At 36.7% G+C, this 17,320-nt stretch overlaps 2 protein-coding genes across 17 annotated transcripts in view; one reads left to right on the forward strand and one right to left on the reverse strand.

The window, feature by feature from the left end:
* WWP1 (WW domain containing E3 ubiquitin protein ligase 1) overlaps nt 1-15,761 on the forward strand; it is a 127,847-nt gene extending 112,086 nt beyond the window's left edge. For 7 of the 11 annotated variants that reach the window (XM_024250992.3, XM_054518646.2, XM_024250994.3 and 4 more), the window contains 4 exons: nt 928-1,032; nt 4,189-4,285; nt 4,735-4,807; nt 9,753-10,914. In XM_024250992.3, the coding sequence (XP_024106760.1) occupies nt 928-1,032; nt 4,189-4,285; nt 4,735-4,807; nt 9,753-9,852 (375 nt within the window). In that variant the 3' untranslated portion in view covers nt 9,853-10,914. Of the gene's footprint in view, nt 1-927; nt 1,033-4,188; nt 4,286-4,734; nt 4,808-9,752; nt 10,915-11,549 lie in introns of those variants that run through there. The other 4 variants (XM_063726708.1, XM_063726710.1, XR_008528061.2 and 1 more) reach the window with 3 other exon arrangements.
* Nucleotides 14,976-17,320, reverse strand: part of RMDN1 (regulator of microtubule dynamics 1) — a 42,110-nt gene continuing 39,765 nt past the window's right edge. For 2 of the 6 annotated variants that reach the window (XM_024250588.3, XM_009243914.4), the window contains exon 10: nt 14,976-17,266. In XM_024250588.3, the coding sequence (XP_024106356.3) occupies nt 17,216-17,266 (51 nt within the window). In that variant the 3' untranslated portion in view covers nt 14,976-17,215. 6 annotated transcript variants of the gene reach the window in all.

The following is a 17,320-nucleotide window of genomic DNA, read 5'->3' on the forward strand; positions in this document are numbered from 1 at the left end:
TAGAGATGAGGATGATTGTTTTGATTACAAAAAGGGGATGATGATTTTGATTACAAAAAGGGATATGATGGAAATATGCTATATCTTGATTGTAATGGTGGTTACACAGGTGTATACATCTGTTGCAAATATTCTAACTATATACCTAAGTTTGTGCATTTTATTGTATGTAAATTATAGCTCACAGTTGACTTACGAAAAAAACTAAGAGATAAGTATTACATATTTTACTATACCTAAAATAATGTTCATTTCATATATAAGTTGAGGTTGTTTGACAATTTCACATATGTAGAATATTCCTACAGAAGCTGGATAAATTATTAATAGGAGGTTAGTATATTTTTTTATTTTTAAATATATAAGATAGCATAGATTTTTAAAAATGAGAACCAGAAATAGGTTTGGAACTAATGAATTTGGATACCCAGTTTGGGGGAGATCTATCTGTCTGTCTATCTATCTATCTATCTATCTATCTATCTAGATATAAATCTATATATATAGATGTGTGTGTGTATTTACACACACACACCATACCATATATACATAATGTGTGTATACATAATAGATACACACACATATCTATCTAGATATAAATCTATATATATAGATATGGTATATACCTATATATACCATATATGGTAAAGGAGACATGCTTTTCAGTATAGCTGTTTTTCTTGAAGAATACTCTAAATGTGGTTTTTGGTTTGAGTTAAATAAACATGGGTAAAATAAAGTACCAGAGAATCCTTTATGCTAAATTGCCACAGTTTTGTTATATTTGCTTATTGTGATCATTATATGCCATGCATATAGCTTTTCACATAATTTGCCATGTGCATAACTGTATTAGGAAATTTCAGGCATATAATTATTCTTTTCACTAAATCTTTATTGTGGCCTGATTCTGTGCTCATTTCCCAGGTTATGTTGTGTGGCATGCAGGAGGTTGACTTGGCAGATTGGCAGAGAAATACTGTTTATCGACATTATACAAGAAACAGCAAGCAAATCATTTGGTTTTGGCAGGTATTTGCTTTTATCTTTTTTGAAACAAAGTACTCAACATATTTTCTAATGAAATGGTGGTTTTAAAAATAGCTTATTATTTTTAATTGAGACTGCTTTTGGACACAGTTTATAATTTTTTAATTCCAAATCTAAGCGAATAGTGTGAACACTCGTTAAAAGTACTTTCTATTGCTGAAATGAAGGAGTGAATGACAGAATCTTATTTAAGTACTAGTTTAATGTTAATAGTTGTAGGCGTAGCAATTTTTTTCTAGTGGTATCAAAGTAGTCTAAATTCCACTTAATTCTAGAAGTAAATGAGAAAGTATGTTTGTAATGAGAGTCAGTGCAGATACTTTAATTCCTCTGAGGTAATATATACTAGGGAATTAGAATGATCTAGGGGATAATGTCTAAGAATGACTTTGTTCATTTATTTATGTATTTTTTTAGTGTGTGAGTTTTGCTTAAACTATAATAGGATGGTCTCAGGAATCCAAGTGTACCACACTAATCTTGAACATTTCATTTTAATACACTTTTTGTTTTGTGTGTTTATTTGAGAATTTAAAATCTCCAAATCAGGGATATTCTTCAGATAACTACTCTACTAATTGGGACTCTTTTGAGCAACTTAGTGACTGGACTTCTGGCTTACTTCTGCTTAACTGTTTCATTTTCAGGTGAAGAGTAATGCTGGGTTTTGTGTCATAGTATACTTTCCAAAAGTTGCATCTTTTCATAAGGATGTATGTCATGAGTTTGTGGCTTGATATTTTAAAGAGATGTAGACACTTCTAGAAATTTATCTTAAAATATACTTCAACATGGGTAAAGTGGCACATACCAAAGTATTTAATGCAACATCATTCGTATACTAACAGAGACTTGAAACAACCTAAATGTCCATCAGGAGAGTACTGAGTAAATAAACTATCATACATCCATTCTTTATAAGTCTATACCTTGGAGTTATTCTTTTTCTTTTTCTTTTTTTTTTTTTTTTTTTTTTTGAGACAGAGTCTCACTCTATTGCCTAGGCTGGAGTGCAGTGGCAGGATCTCAGCTCACTGCACCCTCTGCCTCCCAGGTTCAAGTGATTCTCCCGCCTCAGCACCCCCACTCCAAGTAGCTGGGATTACGGGTGTGCGCCACCACGCCTGGCTAGTTTTTGTATTTTTAGTAGAGACAGGGTTTCACCATGTTGGCCAGGCTGGTCTTGAACTCCTGACCTCAAGTGATCCACCTGCCTTGGCCTCCGGAAGTGCTGGGATTGCAGGTATGAGCCACCACGCCCGGCTTTTCTTTCCTTTTTTAAAAATGCAAATTAACAAAAATGTTGGAGAATAATATTTCAATACAATATTAAGGGGAGAAGAAAGATGCTAACCAATGTGTATAATATGGTGCTTTTTGGTTAAAAAGTTATCGTCTGTATAGTAAGTGTATGTTTGGAAATATATCATCTTTGAAAAGGCAGAGAAAAAACTGGAAACAGTTCTAGAGAGGAGCTGAGCAGTTGGAGGCAAAGGTAGGAAAGCTGCTTTTCATTCAATAAAAGCCTTTTACATTCTATACTACTACCTATTATAAAATAGATACATAAATAAGAAGGAATAAATCCATTTTCAAGCCTAAAATATCTGAACTGCATTATATACAGTATGCATACCGTTGTTTATAATCTTCCCTTTAAGGCTTTTTACTAGCTTCATTACACTCGGTGTTCCCTGGCTTTCTGTTTACACATTTGTACCTACATAGCTAATGAGCTTAAGCTTAGGGTCATATAAATCCAAGTGAATACTTGTGTTTTCTGAATTGGGTTTCTTTTAGGGAAAGTGATGACGTTTATGTCAGACCTGGTAATAAGTTTTCTTTCTTGTGTTCTGATGAAATATGTGCCTCAGCACAATTCTTCACTGAAATATTTTGGGTCATGATTAGCACAGCTATTTTGTCTTAGCCTTAGCTAAAGTTTATTCCCTATTTTTAAGATACATTTCCACTCTTAATCTGCTCCCTACGTTCCTTGCTTTCTGTTATACTCAAACCAATCAAATTAGTATTTCACCACATTACCCATTTATGTCTTTGAATATAACCAGTCAATGAAATAATTTTAGAGGAATGTGTACTTTGGTTTTTCAGGTACTAGTCAGGAACAACACAAAGTGTTAGGAAAATGGTGTTTCATGGGAGAAAATACTGCAAACTATTAAGAGTGGCAGCAGGGAGGTGTGTTCATTTGTTTTCTGTAGCTTAAAGGGGAGAGGGGTAATTGCCTCAAGGAGGAATAACAGTGGTTTAGGGCTCATTTAGACTTGAGTTCAAATGTTAGTTCTGCCACTTCAGCAGTTTGGGAAGGACAAATCATTTAAACTCTCTAGGCCTCCATTTCCTTATATGTACAGTGGGGATGCTAATGATTCTACCTATCTCAGAATTGTTGTGAGAAGTAAATCCATGAAAACCAGTGGCACACTATTCGGCAGGAACCCTTAATAGCTGTTATATTACAACCCAACAACAACATCTATCTTGGTTGCACCTTTTGTTGGTATGACCTTACATAAATGACTTAACCTTTCCAAGATTCTCGTGTATTTCCTTGCTGTAAGATGGATGTAGTAATAATAGTGGCCAGCCTCTGTGTTCTCATGAGGATGAACTGAAGTGAGGGTAACAGTGTACTTAGCATAGTTGCCCAACCTTAATAAATGACAAACCCTACAACCACTTTTTAGCACATCTTTTTTTTTTTTTTTTTTTGAGACAGAGTCTTCCTCTGTCGCCCAGGCTGGAGTGCAGTGGCGCGATCTTGGCTCACTACAAGCTCCACCTCCCAGGTTCACGCCATTCTCCTGCCTCAGCCTCCCGAGTAGCTGGGACTACAGGCGCCCGACACCACGCCCGGCTAATTTTTTGTATTTTTTTAGTAGAGACAGGGTTTCACCGTGTTAGCCAGGATGATCTCGATCTCCTGACCTCGTGATCTGCCCGCTTCGGCCTCCCAAAATGCTGGGATTACAGGCGTGAGCCACCGCGCCCAACCTTTAGCACGTCTTTTGAACCAATTCAGTGTTATTTAATTTCTTCAAGTGTCTACTACTTTCATGATGGAAGATAATTTAGCATTTATTTCATGTTAAAGTACATTTAATTTTCTTACAGTTTGTGAAAGAGACAGACAATGAAGTAAGAATGCGACTATTGCAGTTCGTCACTGGAACCTGCCGTTTACCTCTAGGAGGATTTGCTGAGCTCATGGGTAAATGTAGTTTCACTGTAATTTCTCTGTAGGTAATTTTGTGATAATAATGGCCTTTGGACATGCAATAGACTTGAACCTAAAGATTACTCTTCTGTGCTGTAGGTAGGGCTTCATTTAGAAGAAAGAAAAATGAATGGCTAATATCAAAGCACTCGTAAGACAAAAATGAATGTGTCCTCATATAGCTGAGGTGGCCATTGCTTTACTCCCTATGGTGACTGTGAAGGGAGCGACATTCTGTAGAGAGAGTTTTCTTCCCACTGATCTAATTCTTATTGCTGGATCTCTGCAACAATTTTGTTCATCAGGCAGAAGCAGCTTACATTGCAAATTTCTTTATTTTGTATCATTCATATGACTATGCAACATGTTCTATTATTTAAGCAGTTGTCAGAAGAAAAAAGTTTAAAGGACCAGATAAACTTTGTCTTATTTTCCTGGTGTAGGAAGTAATGGGCCTCAAAAGTTTTGCATTGAAAAAGTTGGCAAAGACACTTGGTTACCAAGAAGCCATACATGGTAAGTTCAAGAATCCTAAATACGAAGGTGAAAGCCACAGAGAGTCTTTTGTTTTATTTTTTTAAAAATATGTAAGATCTAGTATAACTGCTTATTCATTAAAGTAGTCAGAATTTCAATTTTGAGAACAGATTGATTAATACAGCATTCTATAACTGAACACTTTAGCGTGTTCCCATTAATAGAAATACTTGAGAAATGCATCCAATGATTCAACAAGTATTAGTGTACCCACTATGTATAAAGTAAGATTTAAGTATTCCCTGTTTTTTATGAAGTTTGTGCCCCATGGTGGGGCACAAATGACAAACAGATAAACAAATAACTATTTGCAAATCCTGGGAAGTCCTTCGAAGGGAAAAATGGGAGTACTCTAATAGAAAACAACTAATGGGAACCTACTCTGGGATGGGTGGTCAAGGAGATTTCTTGGAAGGGGTAATTTGTTTAAATTGTGTTTGATAAAGAGCATGATGTGGGAATACGCAGAGAAGGAGCATTCTTTGAACAGAAATGCTGAAGTAAACAAAGACCCCGAAGAAATTGTTTTTCAAGGAAATGAATATGATAGGTGTGATTGAACTTGGTAAATCAGAAGAAAGGGAGATGAAAAAATTGGGGGATGTAAGCAGAGACTAAATTATGTACAGCGTTATAGGCTAATTAAAGAACTGAGATGTCAAAGAAGAATTAGACAGCTTTGAAGAGTTTTAAATAACAAGTAATGAATCCCAGAAAAATCAGCCAGAAAACAGTACAGGGAAAGACTTGGATGCAAGGGTGAATGCAGGGAGAGTAGTTAGAAAATTGTTATGGTTACCCAGGCCAAAGATGACAGCCTAGAGATAGGTGATTCTTTCAAGAGGTCAAAACTATTTTCATACTAAGCCATTATTTGCCTTTTTATCATTTTGAAATTTCTGCTTGTGCAAAAGCAATGGTTTGTGAACCTGCTTGTGCCTTGGCACAAATCAAGGCAGTGGCACCAAACTGCTACCTCTATTCTTCAACACCATACACCTGAGGTTTAAAGCAAAAAAAAAAAAAAAAAAAAGGCAAGTTCATTGAAGTTCTTTATGAAGCAGTAAAAATTACTAACTTTATTAAATCTTGATGCTTGAGTATATGTTTTTTAAACATTTGTGTGACAAAATAGGAAGTCTGAAATAGCACTTGTGCACACCAGAGAATGATTTTCTTGAAGGAAAGCTTTTGGGCAGTTGTTTGAGTTGAAAGCTGAACTAGTTTGCTTTCTTTTATGGAACACTATTTTTACTTGAAAGAATGCCCCACCAACAGTTTATGTAGACTTAGGTATTTGACAGACATTTTCTTGAGAACTAATGATGTTAGCTTGTCATTTTAAGGAAAACAACAGGCATTTGTTGGTGGTGATAATTACCACCATGAGCTTGACGCTTCTTAAGACTTTCCTCGATGAGATTAGTGGGGTTTTTTGTTTTTTGTTTTTTTGAGACGGAGTCTCGCTCTGTCACCCATTCTGGAGTGCAGTGGCGCAATCTTGGCTCACTGCAACTTCTGCCTCCCAGGTTCAAGCGATTCTCCTGCCTCAGCCTCTTGGGTAGCTGGGATTACAGGCGCACACCACCATGTCTGGCTTATTTTTGTATTTTTAGTAGAGATGGGGTTTCACCATGTTGGTCAGGGTGGTCTTGAACTCCTCACCTTGTGATCTCCCCGCCTCAGCCTCGCAAAGTGCTGGGATTACAGGCGTGAGCCACCATGCCCGGCCGATTAGTGGTATTTTAACAAATGTGATTTTTTTTTCTATTACATAATTAAATATGTCAACATTTAGAAAATCCTTATAATTTGATGAGCCATTATTTTCAAATGATCAGTGAATGCTACAACGAATGTTACAAAATGACACATGGGTAAAGGTTCTTTTCAAAGTGCAAGAGAGGCCAGGCACAGTGGCGCACACCTGTAATCCCAACACTTTGGAAGGCCAAGGTGGGAGGATCGCTAGAGCTCAGGAGTTCGAGACCAGCCTGGGCAACATGGTGAAACCCCATCTCTACAAAAAATACAAAAATTAGCCAGGTGTGGTGGCACACACCTGTAGTCCCAGCTACTCTGGAGGCTGAGGTGGGAGGATCACTGGAGCCGGGGAAGTCAAGGCTGCAGTGATCCATGATCACACCACTGCACTCCAGTCTGGGTGACAGAGTAAGACCCTGTCTCAAAAAAAAAAAAAAACAAAACAAAAACTCAAAAACTGTGAGAGAGGAGTAGATTTTGTATAACAAAGTACAAAGTGTTCTTTGACTTGATTTCAAACCCATATTGTGCATTCCCTTGTCAAATTTAGTATCAGAGAATAATATCCTTAATTATCTGATGAGTAATCTCCATTTCTAACTATTTATCTGTGTGGGGCTATTGATTAAATGTACAACCAGATATCAAAATCCAGATGTTTTCTATTACACCAGATATTTAAAAGATTTCCAAAACTATAAAACAAAATCACTCTTTCCACTATTTTTTTGGAAGTAGTTGGGTTTTTCCCATTAAAATGTTGTTTATTTTCATATCAAAATGAATTAATATTTTTTAAACTTCTGTTTTAACTTCTAGTCCAGTAAATATCAGTAGCTATAATTCATATAAATAAAAGCTCTTTGCAATTGGAAATCCATTTTTTTTTTCCAAGACAGAGTCTTGCTGTATTACCTATGTTAGAGTGCAGTGGCACAAACACAACTCACTGCAGCCTCAACCTCCTGGGTTCAAGCAATCCTCCTGCCATAGCCTCCCCAGTAGCTGGGACCACTGGTATATGCCACTATGCCGGGCTAATTTTTTAATTTTTTGTAGGGACAAAGTTTTGCTGTGTTGTCTCAGGTGGGTCTTAAACTCTGGGCTCAAGCTGTCCTGCCTTGACCTCTGAAAGTGCTGGGATTATAGGCATGAGCCACCGCTCCCAGCCAAGGTTGACAGTATTTTTAAGAGTGAAAAGGAGTCCTGTGACCAAAGTGTGAAGACCTCTGCCTTCAATTAAAGTGATAGATCCAATATGTACACACACACGCGCGTGTGTGTGTGTGTGTGTGTATTGAGAAAGAGATTTTTGAGTCAAAGGGAGAATTAAAATAGATTTCAAATTTTGTGAAAGGAAAGTAATTACCACCCACTGATTTCTATTTTCTCAAAGTATAAGGAGAAGTCACTGGCTAAGAGTGAAGAAAGGAAAAACTTTTGAGAGAAAGAAGGAATTTGGAGAATTGTTAGAGAATAGGCAAGTATTGATTAGAGGAACGCGGCTAAGATTGCTAGGCAAAATTGGATTGCTCACTTGGATTAGAGCATGAAACAAGTTGACGGCAAAGAGCATAAGCTTCCTTTCGCCACCACAGTCCCCTCCCCACCCATAGCAACTCGAAAGCAGCAAAAGTTTTTGAAGAGTGGCATAAACTGGTATGTCTTTTTAGCAAAAAGTAAAAAAGAAACAAAACAAAACAAATAGACCCAAAGAATTCTCTGATGGTCCAGATAAGAGATGATGGGGAAGCATATACAAAGGGATGTAGTGGCAGTAGAAATGATCAGGAGGAGCCTGGGCAACATGACAAAATTTCGTCTCTACAAAAAAAAATACAAAAGTTAGCTGGCCATGGTGGCATGCACCTGTATTCCCAGCCACTCCGGGGGCTGAGGTGGGAGGAGGGAGGACTGCTTCAGCCTGGGAGGTCAAGGTTGCAGTGAGCCGAGACAGTGCCACTGCACCCTAGCCTAGGCGACAGAGCCAGACCCTGTCTCCAAATAAATAAATAATCAGGAGAAAAAATGGAATATTTGGTAGATAGAATGACAGAATTTGGCAAAGGCTGTATGTGAAAGATGTAAGAGAACAGAAAGCGACTAGTTGTCTTGTATAGGAAGTATTGAAAAATAATATTTTTTTCTGACCTTGTTATCATACTCTACCTTGAAGTATAAAGGGGAGGGCAGTATATGGTCTGCTTAGTTGCTATTAATATCTTTAACTTCTTTTAAAATACAAAGAATACAGTCTTAGAACAGCACTGTTTTAATTAGATGCCTTGTTTCAAAGGCTCTTTCCTGACTCTGACATGGGAGGGTCAAGGGCACATGGAAAGTGGTGACAGTGCTAAGAAGGTACCTGGATAATCTCTAGAAACCTTCCACATGGGAAAATGAAGGTACAGAAGGGTTCTGACTTACTCATCACTGCTACTGTAGGGACCAAAACCCTGAACACCCAAATCCTAATCTAGCTACTCAGTGCTGTACCTCACAAAATGAAATGGTATTCCACCTTTGTAAACTGAAAAATAATAGTTATTTTAAGCATTTTTTTAGTATTTTAAAATTTTTCATCAGTTAATCCCAGAATGGAATTATTTGAGTATGGCAAGATTGAAAAAGTGTCATTTTAGAAGAGTTTATATATGTGGTTAGGAGATTATTTGAAAAGACAAAGAAACATACATATTTGTTAATTGACTATCTCCACCCCAGAATGTAAATTCCACGAAGACAGGGATTTTAGTTTTCTTCACTGTATCACTAGCTTATCGGTTATATGAAAAATTCTTGGTAAATGACTGATGAATGAGTGACTGAGTGGATGAAAGAAATGGACTCTTATCCTAAGAGAAGTTAAGAGGACTCATGACACGTAACAGGAATAGTAAAAAGAAAATGGATTTTTTTTAAAAAAAATTTTCTTTATCCATATTGCTACACTTATTATTTGTAATTCCATTTTCCTCTTGGAGATGTTAAAAGTTTATATGTAAGTCTTAAATTTAGATTACTCTAAATACTTCTGGCAAAATTTTAACATATATAGTATACATATATCCATTCAGCTTTTCTATGTGCTTTGAAAAGTATTCTATTAGATTTTTTCATTTTATTGAAAACATCTGATTTTGTTTTTGTTTCTGTTCAGTTTTAATCGCTTGGATCTACCACCATATAAGAGTTATGAACAACTAAAGGAAAAACTTCTTTTTGCAATAGAAGAGACAGAGGGATTTGGACAAGAATGAATGTGGCTTCTTATTTTGGAGGAGCTCTTGCATTTAAATACCCCAGCCAAGAAAAATTGCACAGATAGTGTATATAAGCTGTTCATTCTGTACAGTGAATTTTCCGAACCTCTCAAAGTATGTTTTCCGTTCTTCCACAGAAATATGCAAAACAGTTCATCCTTTTCTACTTTATTTATTGTTCCCTTGAAATGACTGACCAGGAAAAAGATCATCCTTAAATTTTGAAGCAAGTGAGAGACTTTATTACAAATACATATATATCTATATAAGCATATATGATAGTGGCTCTAGTTTTATAGAGCTCCAAGTGTATTAAACATGACAGCCGTTCATTCATAAAGATCTGGATTTGCTTTACCTTGTTAATATTATCTAGGGGAAAAAGTGCAAATTGCTCCATGTTCTTCTCTCCCTTATGTAACATCTCCTGAGGGTGTTTAGTTGCATGGCTGTTCAGGAAGGTATTAAGGGCTTAGGCCAAATCTTACTTTGAGTATGTTAAAAAAAAAAAAAATGCTGCTGGCTTTTCTGAAGACAGGTGCTTGAACCTGTCAGTTTGTTTTAAATAAATACAATAGTAGAAAATTTTTCTCTGTTACATCAGTAATATTGTCAAAGTAATGGATAAAACCATAACTTACACATGAAAGTCATATACTAGATCTGATACTATTTAGTTTATTATCGAAATTGGAAGGATTCATTGAGCAGCATAGAAGTTTGTTTACATGTTACTTTGAGATGCTAGGTATTTGTGGAATTAAAAAGAATCAGGCTCTTTTGTACTTTGTTTTTAAATCTGTGATGCTTTTCAAATTTAATTCATAATAAATTGATGCAATTTCATACTTAGGAACATATAAAAGGTAATGTGAACTCTGCCACTTTTTTGTGTTCAAAGTTTTGGTTTTTGTGAAGCCAGATGGATTGAAGAGTTACATAAGCATTTGAATGCTCTAATATGAGGCTAATGATTTTCTGTTAGTGTTTGAATATCTTCATTCCTCTCAAATTCATAACAGTTCTATTTATCTGAATTAAATAACCATATAAAAATCTTTTGGGTCTCCCCGTTTTTACACAGATAATTATTTTTATCATAACACTTTTTAATTGTTTTTCATCATAAGGGCCTTTGCTGAACTACAAAAATGTGTAACAAATTAAAATCTGATGTGAATGATATTAATGCTACTTTTAGCAAACTGGGCTTCCTAATACAAAATTTTAAATTTCCATTTGTATCATGCTTTTAATATGCACTGTAAATTTAAACATTTTTTTATAGCCATGGAACTGACTTCTTAAAATCTGTTGCCTATAAATATTTCACTGCTAAGTACATACAGAAAAACAGTAATTATTGTTTTGCCGAAATTTTATTTTTCTACATATTGAGAGTGTGTTCTCCATTTTATTCAGAATTCATAGTAAAGACGAAAGAAAGGCACAGATCTGCTTGGTTGAATAGACTCCTTTTCCAAATCCTAATTATGAACACTCTGGTAATTTTCAAGCCTAAAGAATTAAAAAAAAAAAATTCTAATATATGTGACAGGTTATGTGATAGAGGGAAACTGGCCTTCAAAAAGGACTGCCTTAATTATACCATAAAAAAGTATTAGAATTACAAATGGTACCACTGCTGTATAAATTTTGCCATAACAGAAGTTATTGAATATCATTCATTGTAGGTATGATTTAGCAGATTTGACTGAAGAAGGCGGCTTTCCAGTTCGTTTTCAGGGTGCTGTCTCCCTCCTCAAGTAAGAAATTACGATGCACTAGGTGAGGCTACACAGAACCCTACAAGAGACCAAACCAGCTTTGTTTTGGAGAATTCATCAGGGTCTTACACTTTTCATACCCAATTATAGATATCCAAGACCTACAGGCAGAGCTGTCTTGATTTGTCTACCCAGTAGCAGTCAGAAAAACTGTAGAAATATGGTCCCCCACTCACCTTCTCCCCTTCTGCCCTTCCCATTCCTGTTCTGTGCTGGACTGACCAGAAGGAAATTAGGAGTGCAAGACTCTCTGTGCCCAAAACACAGTTCTTGAGGAAATAGACAAGAGGGAGGCTCAGAGACAGGTTTATATTGCTACTTCATTTTGGTGACTCCCCTCACCGCCCACCCCACCACCAGTAAATGGCCCAGGGAATAGATCACAGGCCCAGTACAATTCTGTTAGATCCGTTTAGTTGTTTGTCTTCCAGGGAAAGCAGCTTACCAGTGTTTTTTTTTTTTCCCCCCGCTGTGTACTTCCCAAGTAGTTGAAAATGAAAAGGTTAACAAAACCTTTTCCCCTGATGACTTCTGTTAACTACCTAGCTCTTCCTACCCTGACAACTAAATAGGACGGTATGTGTCAACTGTATTTATTGCCAGGCAACTTTGCTTTTGGTAAATATGACCCTGACTGGTAAGTTGCATCTGGACTGGGAAGTCTCCAGATACACGACAGAAAGCCACAGCTTTGGGCATACCTGAGTGGAAAACTCTTGTAACTGCATGTCCTTCAAGGAGGACCGTGAGCTGTCAGTCACCTGGGGAGATAACTGTTGCATAGATTGCTGTTTGTTAGAAGACTGTCTCTTCTGAAAGGAGGTTCAAAATTGTCCTGCTGGTGAGCTGTGGTTCCTGTCCTATAGCCTTCTGAGTAGACTGGTGCCAAATACAGCCTATTGTAGACTTGTTAAGTCTGAATGTTTGGTTGAACCTAAGATGATTTGGTGGATGTTGCAGAAGTAAAAATCTTCCTCTGTTGAAATACACAAATAAAAGTTCTCCTGTAACACTCAGTTGGCCTTAAAAGCCAAGCTTTAGGTCAACTGAGGATTTGATCTAAGTCCAAAAGTGACATCTCCTAAATTCCAAAATTTCTCTCCTCAATTCTCAACCAAGAACAAAATCAGAGATAATAGTAGTTGTATTTACTGGTATTCATGGTAAATCCTTTACATAAATTATTCTCTTGATCCTTACAATTCCATGAAATTGATAGGGTTGTCTTTAATGATGCTTATTTTATACATGAGGAAAGTGAGTATGAGAGAAGTCATTTTTACAACATCCACAGCCAGTACACAGCCCATGATTAAAAACTCAGTTGAGGTAACTTGGCCATCAAGAAATTGAGAGCTTTTAGGTTCTTACAGAACCATGGCCATTTTCCAAAATCAGTATTCTACTCATATCCTCAAAAGGAAGGAAGGAAACATCTATAATGGAGAGATATAGCCTATGTGTGTAATACACTTAGAAGACAGAGTACTACCAACTTCTATATACATGTATGTGGGGAAATAAGCATCTCAGTCCAGCAGTCAGCTCTGGAATCCACACAAGAACAGAATTAGGTGGGGGCTGCACGGGAAGGAGAATGTAAGGGATTCCTGGGGTTTGTTCTCAGTAATGGGTCTCACCCTTAGTGGGGAAACGTCACGAACCAATGTAACACGTGGGGAATCAGGCTCCTGGGAAGTCAAATGGAAGAGACTTAGTGCACAGAATCAGAATCTTGGGAAGGCACCATGTCTTGCAGAAGAAACCTAACCCTCAGAGAGTAAAGGGGAAAAATGAAGATAAAAGGACCCAGTAGCCACACTCCTAGGCATGTATCCCAGAGAGATTAAAATCTATGTAGACATAAAAACCTGCATATAATGTTCATAGCAGCTTTATTTGTAATAGCCAAAAATCAGGAATAACCTAAATGCCCCTCAGCCTATGGTTGATATGGCATGCCCATACAATGAAATACTAGTCAACTCTAAAAAGGAACAAACTATTGATAGAACTTACGTCTCAAGGGAATTATGCTGAGTGAAAAAAAGTATCACAGGGTCTCACTGTATGATTCCATTTGTATAACATTGTTGAAATAACAAAATTATGGAGAACAGATTAGTGCTGTCAGGGATGGATGGGGGAGAGGAGGTGGATGGGTGTGACTATAAAAGGACAGCACTGGGGATCTTTGCGATGATGGAACAGGTCTATATCTTGATTATGGTGGCAGTTAACAAAAATCTACATGTGATAGAATTGCATACAACTATACACACAAGAGCATTTAAAAGTGGTAAAATTTAAATAAGGTCTGTGGTCTGTACCAATGTCAGTTTCCAGGTTTTGCTATTATACTACAGGTTATATGAGATGTTAGCACTGGGACAGGCTCAGAGAAAGGTACACAGGACCTCTCTTTTTTTTTTTTTTTTCAATTTGTGAATCTATTATTTTTTGAAAGTAAAAATATGTTTTAAAGTTCTAATAAGGAATCAGGAGGTAAAACCTCCATAAAAAGCTTTATGGAGATAACTGATCTCACAAAAAACAACTAAGCAGAAAATATTCTTGAACTAACCCAGACCCTTTCTTCCCATTTGATGACGTAGTATTGCTGTTAACTCAACATAAAATTACATCCCTAGGGAAAAAAAATAAAGTCACTCTAAAGAGAAAATTGAAAATGAGAAAAAGGAGAGTAAACTTTAACACAATATGCTAACATGAATTAAATTATTAGATATGAATAAAATCCAAAGTAGCAACTTAAAAACTCAGAACTGGACAAACAAAATGCAGATGTGAATGACTGGCTAAAATCAGGAAAAAAATTTGGAGAAAAAGACAAACACATATCAGATGTGAAGGCAATTATAAAGTATCTAAGGAAGAATAGATACAACCAAACGTAAAATAAGGGATATGGAAGATATAAATGAAAAGAGCCAAGAAAATGAAACAAAAAGGCTAAAAGAAAAATCAGTAAGTGATAAATGTGAAAGTCAGGCAAAGATCTAATAGAACTAATTTGAGTCCTGGAAATAAGTTGGAACAGCGGTTCTCAAAGTGTGGTCAATTAGGCCAATCTGGAACGCGAGAGAATCTATGACAACTGGACTGGCCTATTCAAAAAGTCAATGTTGCAAAAACAAAAAGATGGGGAACTGTTGTGGATGGAAAGATTAGCAACAAATCAAATGCAATGTATAATCTTTGGATCCTGATTTTAGAAAGCATGAGACATCTTGGGGACATTTGAGAAAATTTGAATGTGGGCAGATATTAGATGATGTTAGAAATTGTTAACTTTTCCCACTGTGATAATGGTTTTGTGTTTGTTTAGGAAGATGTCTTTATTCTGAGAAAACATGCTGACACATTTGGGGTGAACTATTACAATGTTTGCAATCAATTTCAAAAGGTTTAGAAATGTATGTGTCTATACACATACAAACACACACGTATAAATACAGGTTGAACATCCCTGAATCCAAAAATCTGAAACCTGAAATTCGTGCTCCATAATTCAAAACTTTCTGAGTGCCAAAATAATGCTACAGGTAGAAAATTCCACATCTGACCTCACGTAACAGGTCACAGTCAAAATGCAGGTGCACAACACAGTTTATTCGGTCTCCCTAAAGGAAAAAACCCATTTTAAAAAGCCATCCAGCAGAATGCCACATCCCTAGAAAGACCCACTTCCTGGCCCTTCAGCTTCTTCTGCTTCTCTTCACCTACGAAAATAAAATACAGTATACAATAACCTTTTAAAATACAGCATCATAAGTGGGAGACTGAAAGCCTGCCATTGTTGTTGCCGTTTAACAGCTGATACAGGTTTCTGGTGATGCTACTGTTGCCTAGCCACCCTGACCACATTATTTTTTCACTGTATCAGTGGCATGTCATTTTTTTTTTTTTTTGCCATCCTTGTTCCTATGTGAGTTATGTCATATTTTTTACTGTTAAGTACTTATGCATGAATAAGTATAAGAAAATAACTGCTTATTGGTAGCATATACATTCAGTCAGGAATGATGGTGACATCAAACAACCACAAATTGCCCACATGAGTGGCTGAGATAACACCTTTGCTTTCTGATGGTTCAAGGTATGCAAACTTTGTCTCAATGCACAAAATTATTAAAAATATTATTATATAAAGTTACTTTCAAGCTATGTGCATAAGGTATATATAAAACAAGTGAATTTTGTGTTTAAACTTGGGTCCCCTCTCCAAGATATCTTATTGTGTGTATGCAGGTATTCCAAAATTCGGAAAAACATCCCAAATCCAAAATGCTTCTTCTAGTCGCAAGTATTTCAGATAAGCGATACACAACCTATATAGCAAAATCATTGAATCTAAGAGATGGGTGTACAAAGATCACTACTTTCAGTTTTCCTTTTTGTTTGAAAATGCACGTGACAAACATATCCATACAGTTCATTGTAACATTACAATTCCCAAATCCTTTGGGAAAAATCCACCTACACACACAGTCTCTCTTTATCTAAGTGGATTCAAGATGCTCCTTTTTACAAAACTTAAGAAGATTTTGCAGTGGTGGCACTCCAGCCTCAAGTGAGTAGCACAGTCCTGCCTATTTAAAACATCTTAGTATTCCATTTCACTCTTAAGTTTTGTGTTCCTTCCATTCCATTAGGGAATAGAACTTTGCGTCTAATGACAAATTCAGTCTACCATGAGACTACACCACATTTAAAGTAAACTGGCCAGGTGCGGTGGCTCACGCCTGTAATCCCAGCACTTTGGGAGGCCGAGGCGGGCAGATCACTTGAGGCCAGGAGTTTGAGACCAGCCTAGCCAAGATGGCAAAACCCCATCGCTACCAAAAATACAAAAGTTAGCCGAGTATGGTGGTACAACCCTGTAATCCCAGCCACTCAGGAGGCTAAGGCAGGAGAATCACTTGAACCCGGGAGGCGGAGGCTGCAGTGGGCCAAGATTGTGCCACTGCACGCCAGCCTGGGTAACAATGTGAGACTCTGTCTCAAAAAAATAAAAATAAAAAAGGACACTACTCCATTTTTAGTCATCTCCTTACTTAGTTCTTTACTTACACAGGTTAGCTCCAAGATATATCATTTAACTACTTTATGTCAGGAACCCACAACATCCTAAGCACTTTCACCACACCTTCTCTGCAAGATTTCAACTTAGAATCAATCGAACTTGAAAATCCATCCCCCTGTATATTCCCTATAGATCCATTTCCCCTCCTCTACAAAGGTTTCTTTGCTTGATCTCCCATCCCAATGTGATCAATCCTTAGAAATCTCATACCATTTTGCATTGCTGGATTCCAGGATGCAAAGTAATCTCTTTGCCTGAGCCATGGAGATTTATTTCTACCATTCTTATGGCGATTATTTCTTTTACCTTATTATTTGTGAAGAAGCCTAGAATTTTTTATATTTACAATGTTAAACAGTCACAACATTTAAAAAGCGTAGAACAGTTATAGTTCATATATTAAGTTTAGAATTAAAAGAAAAGGCAATGTTTATTAGCTATTTCATACATCTTCTCTGAAAAGTTCTCAGTTCTTCTCACTGAAACTTGTAAGCAACTGAGCAGCTTCTGTCTGTATCTAAAATGGAAAAATACATGTTATAAGTAACCAGGAGAGCTAAGAGACTAACTT

This window comes from Pongo abelii, chromosome 7, assembly GCF_028885655.2.
Source record: "Pongo abelii isolate AG06213 chromosome 7, NHGRI_mPonAbe1-v2.0_pri, whole genome shotgun sequence".
NCBI lineage: Eukaryota > Metazoa > Chordata > Mammalia > Primates > Hominidae > Pongo > Pongo abelii.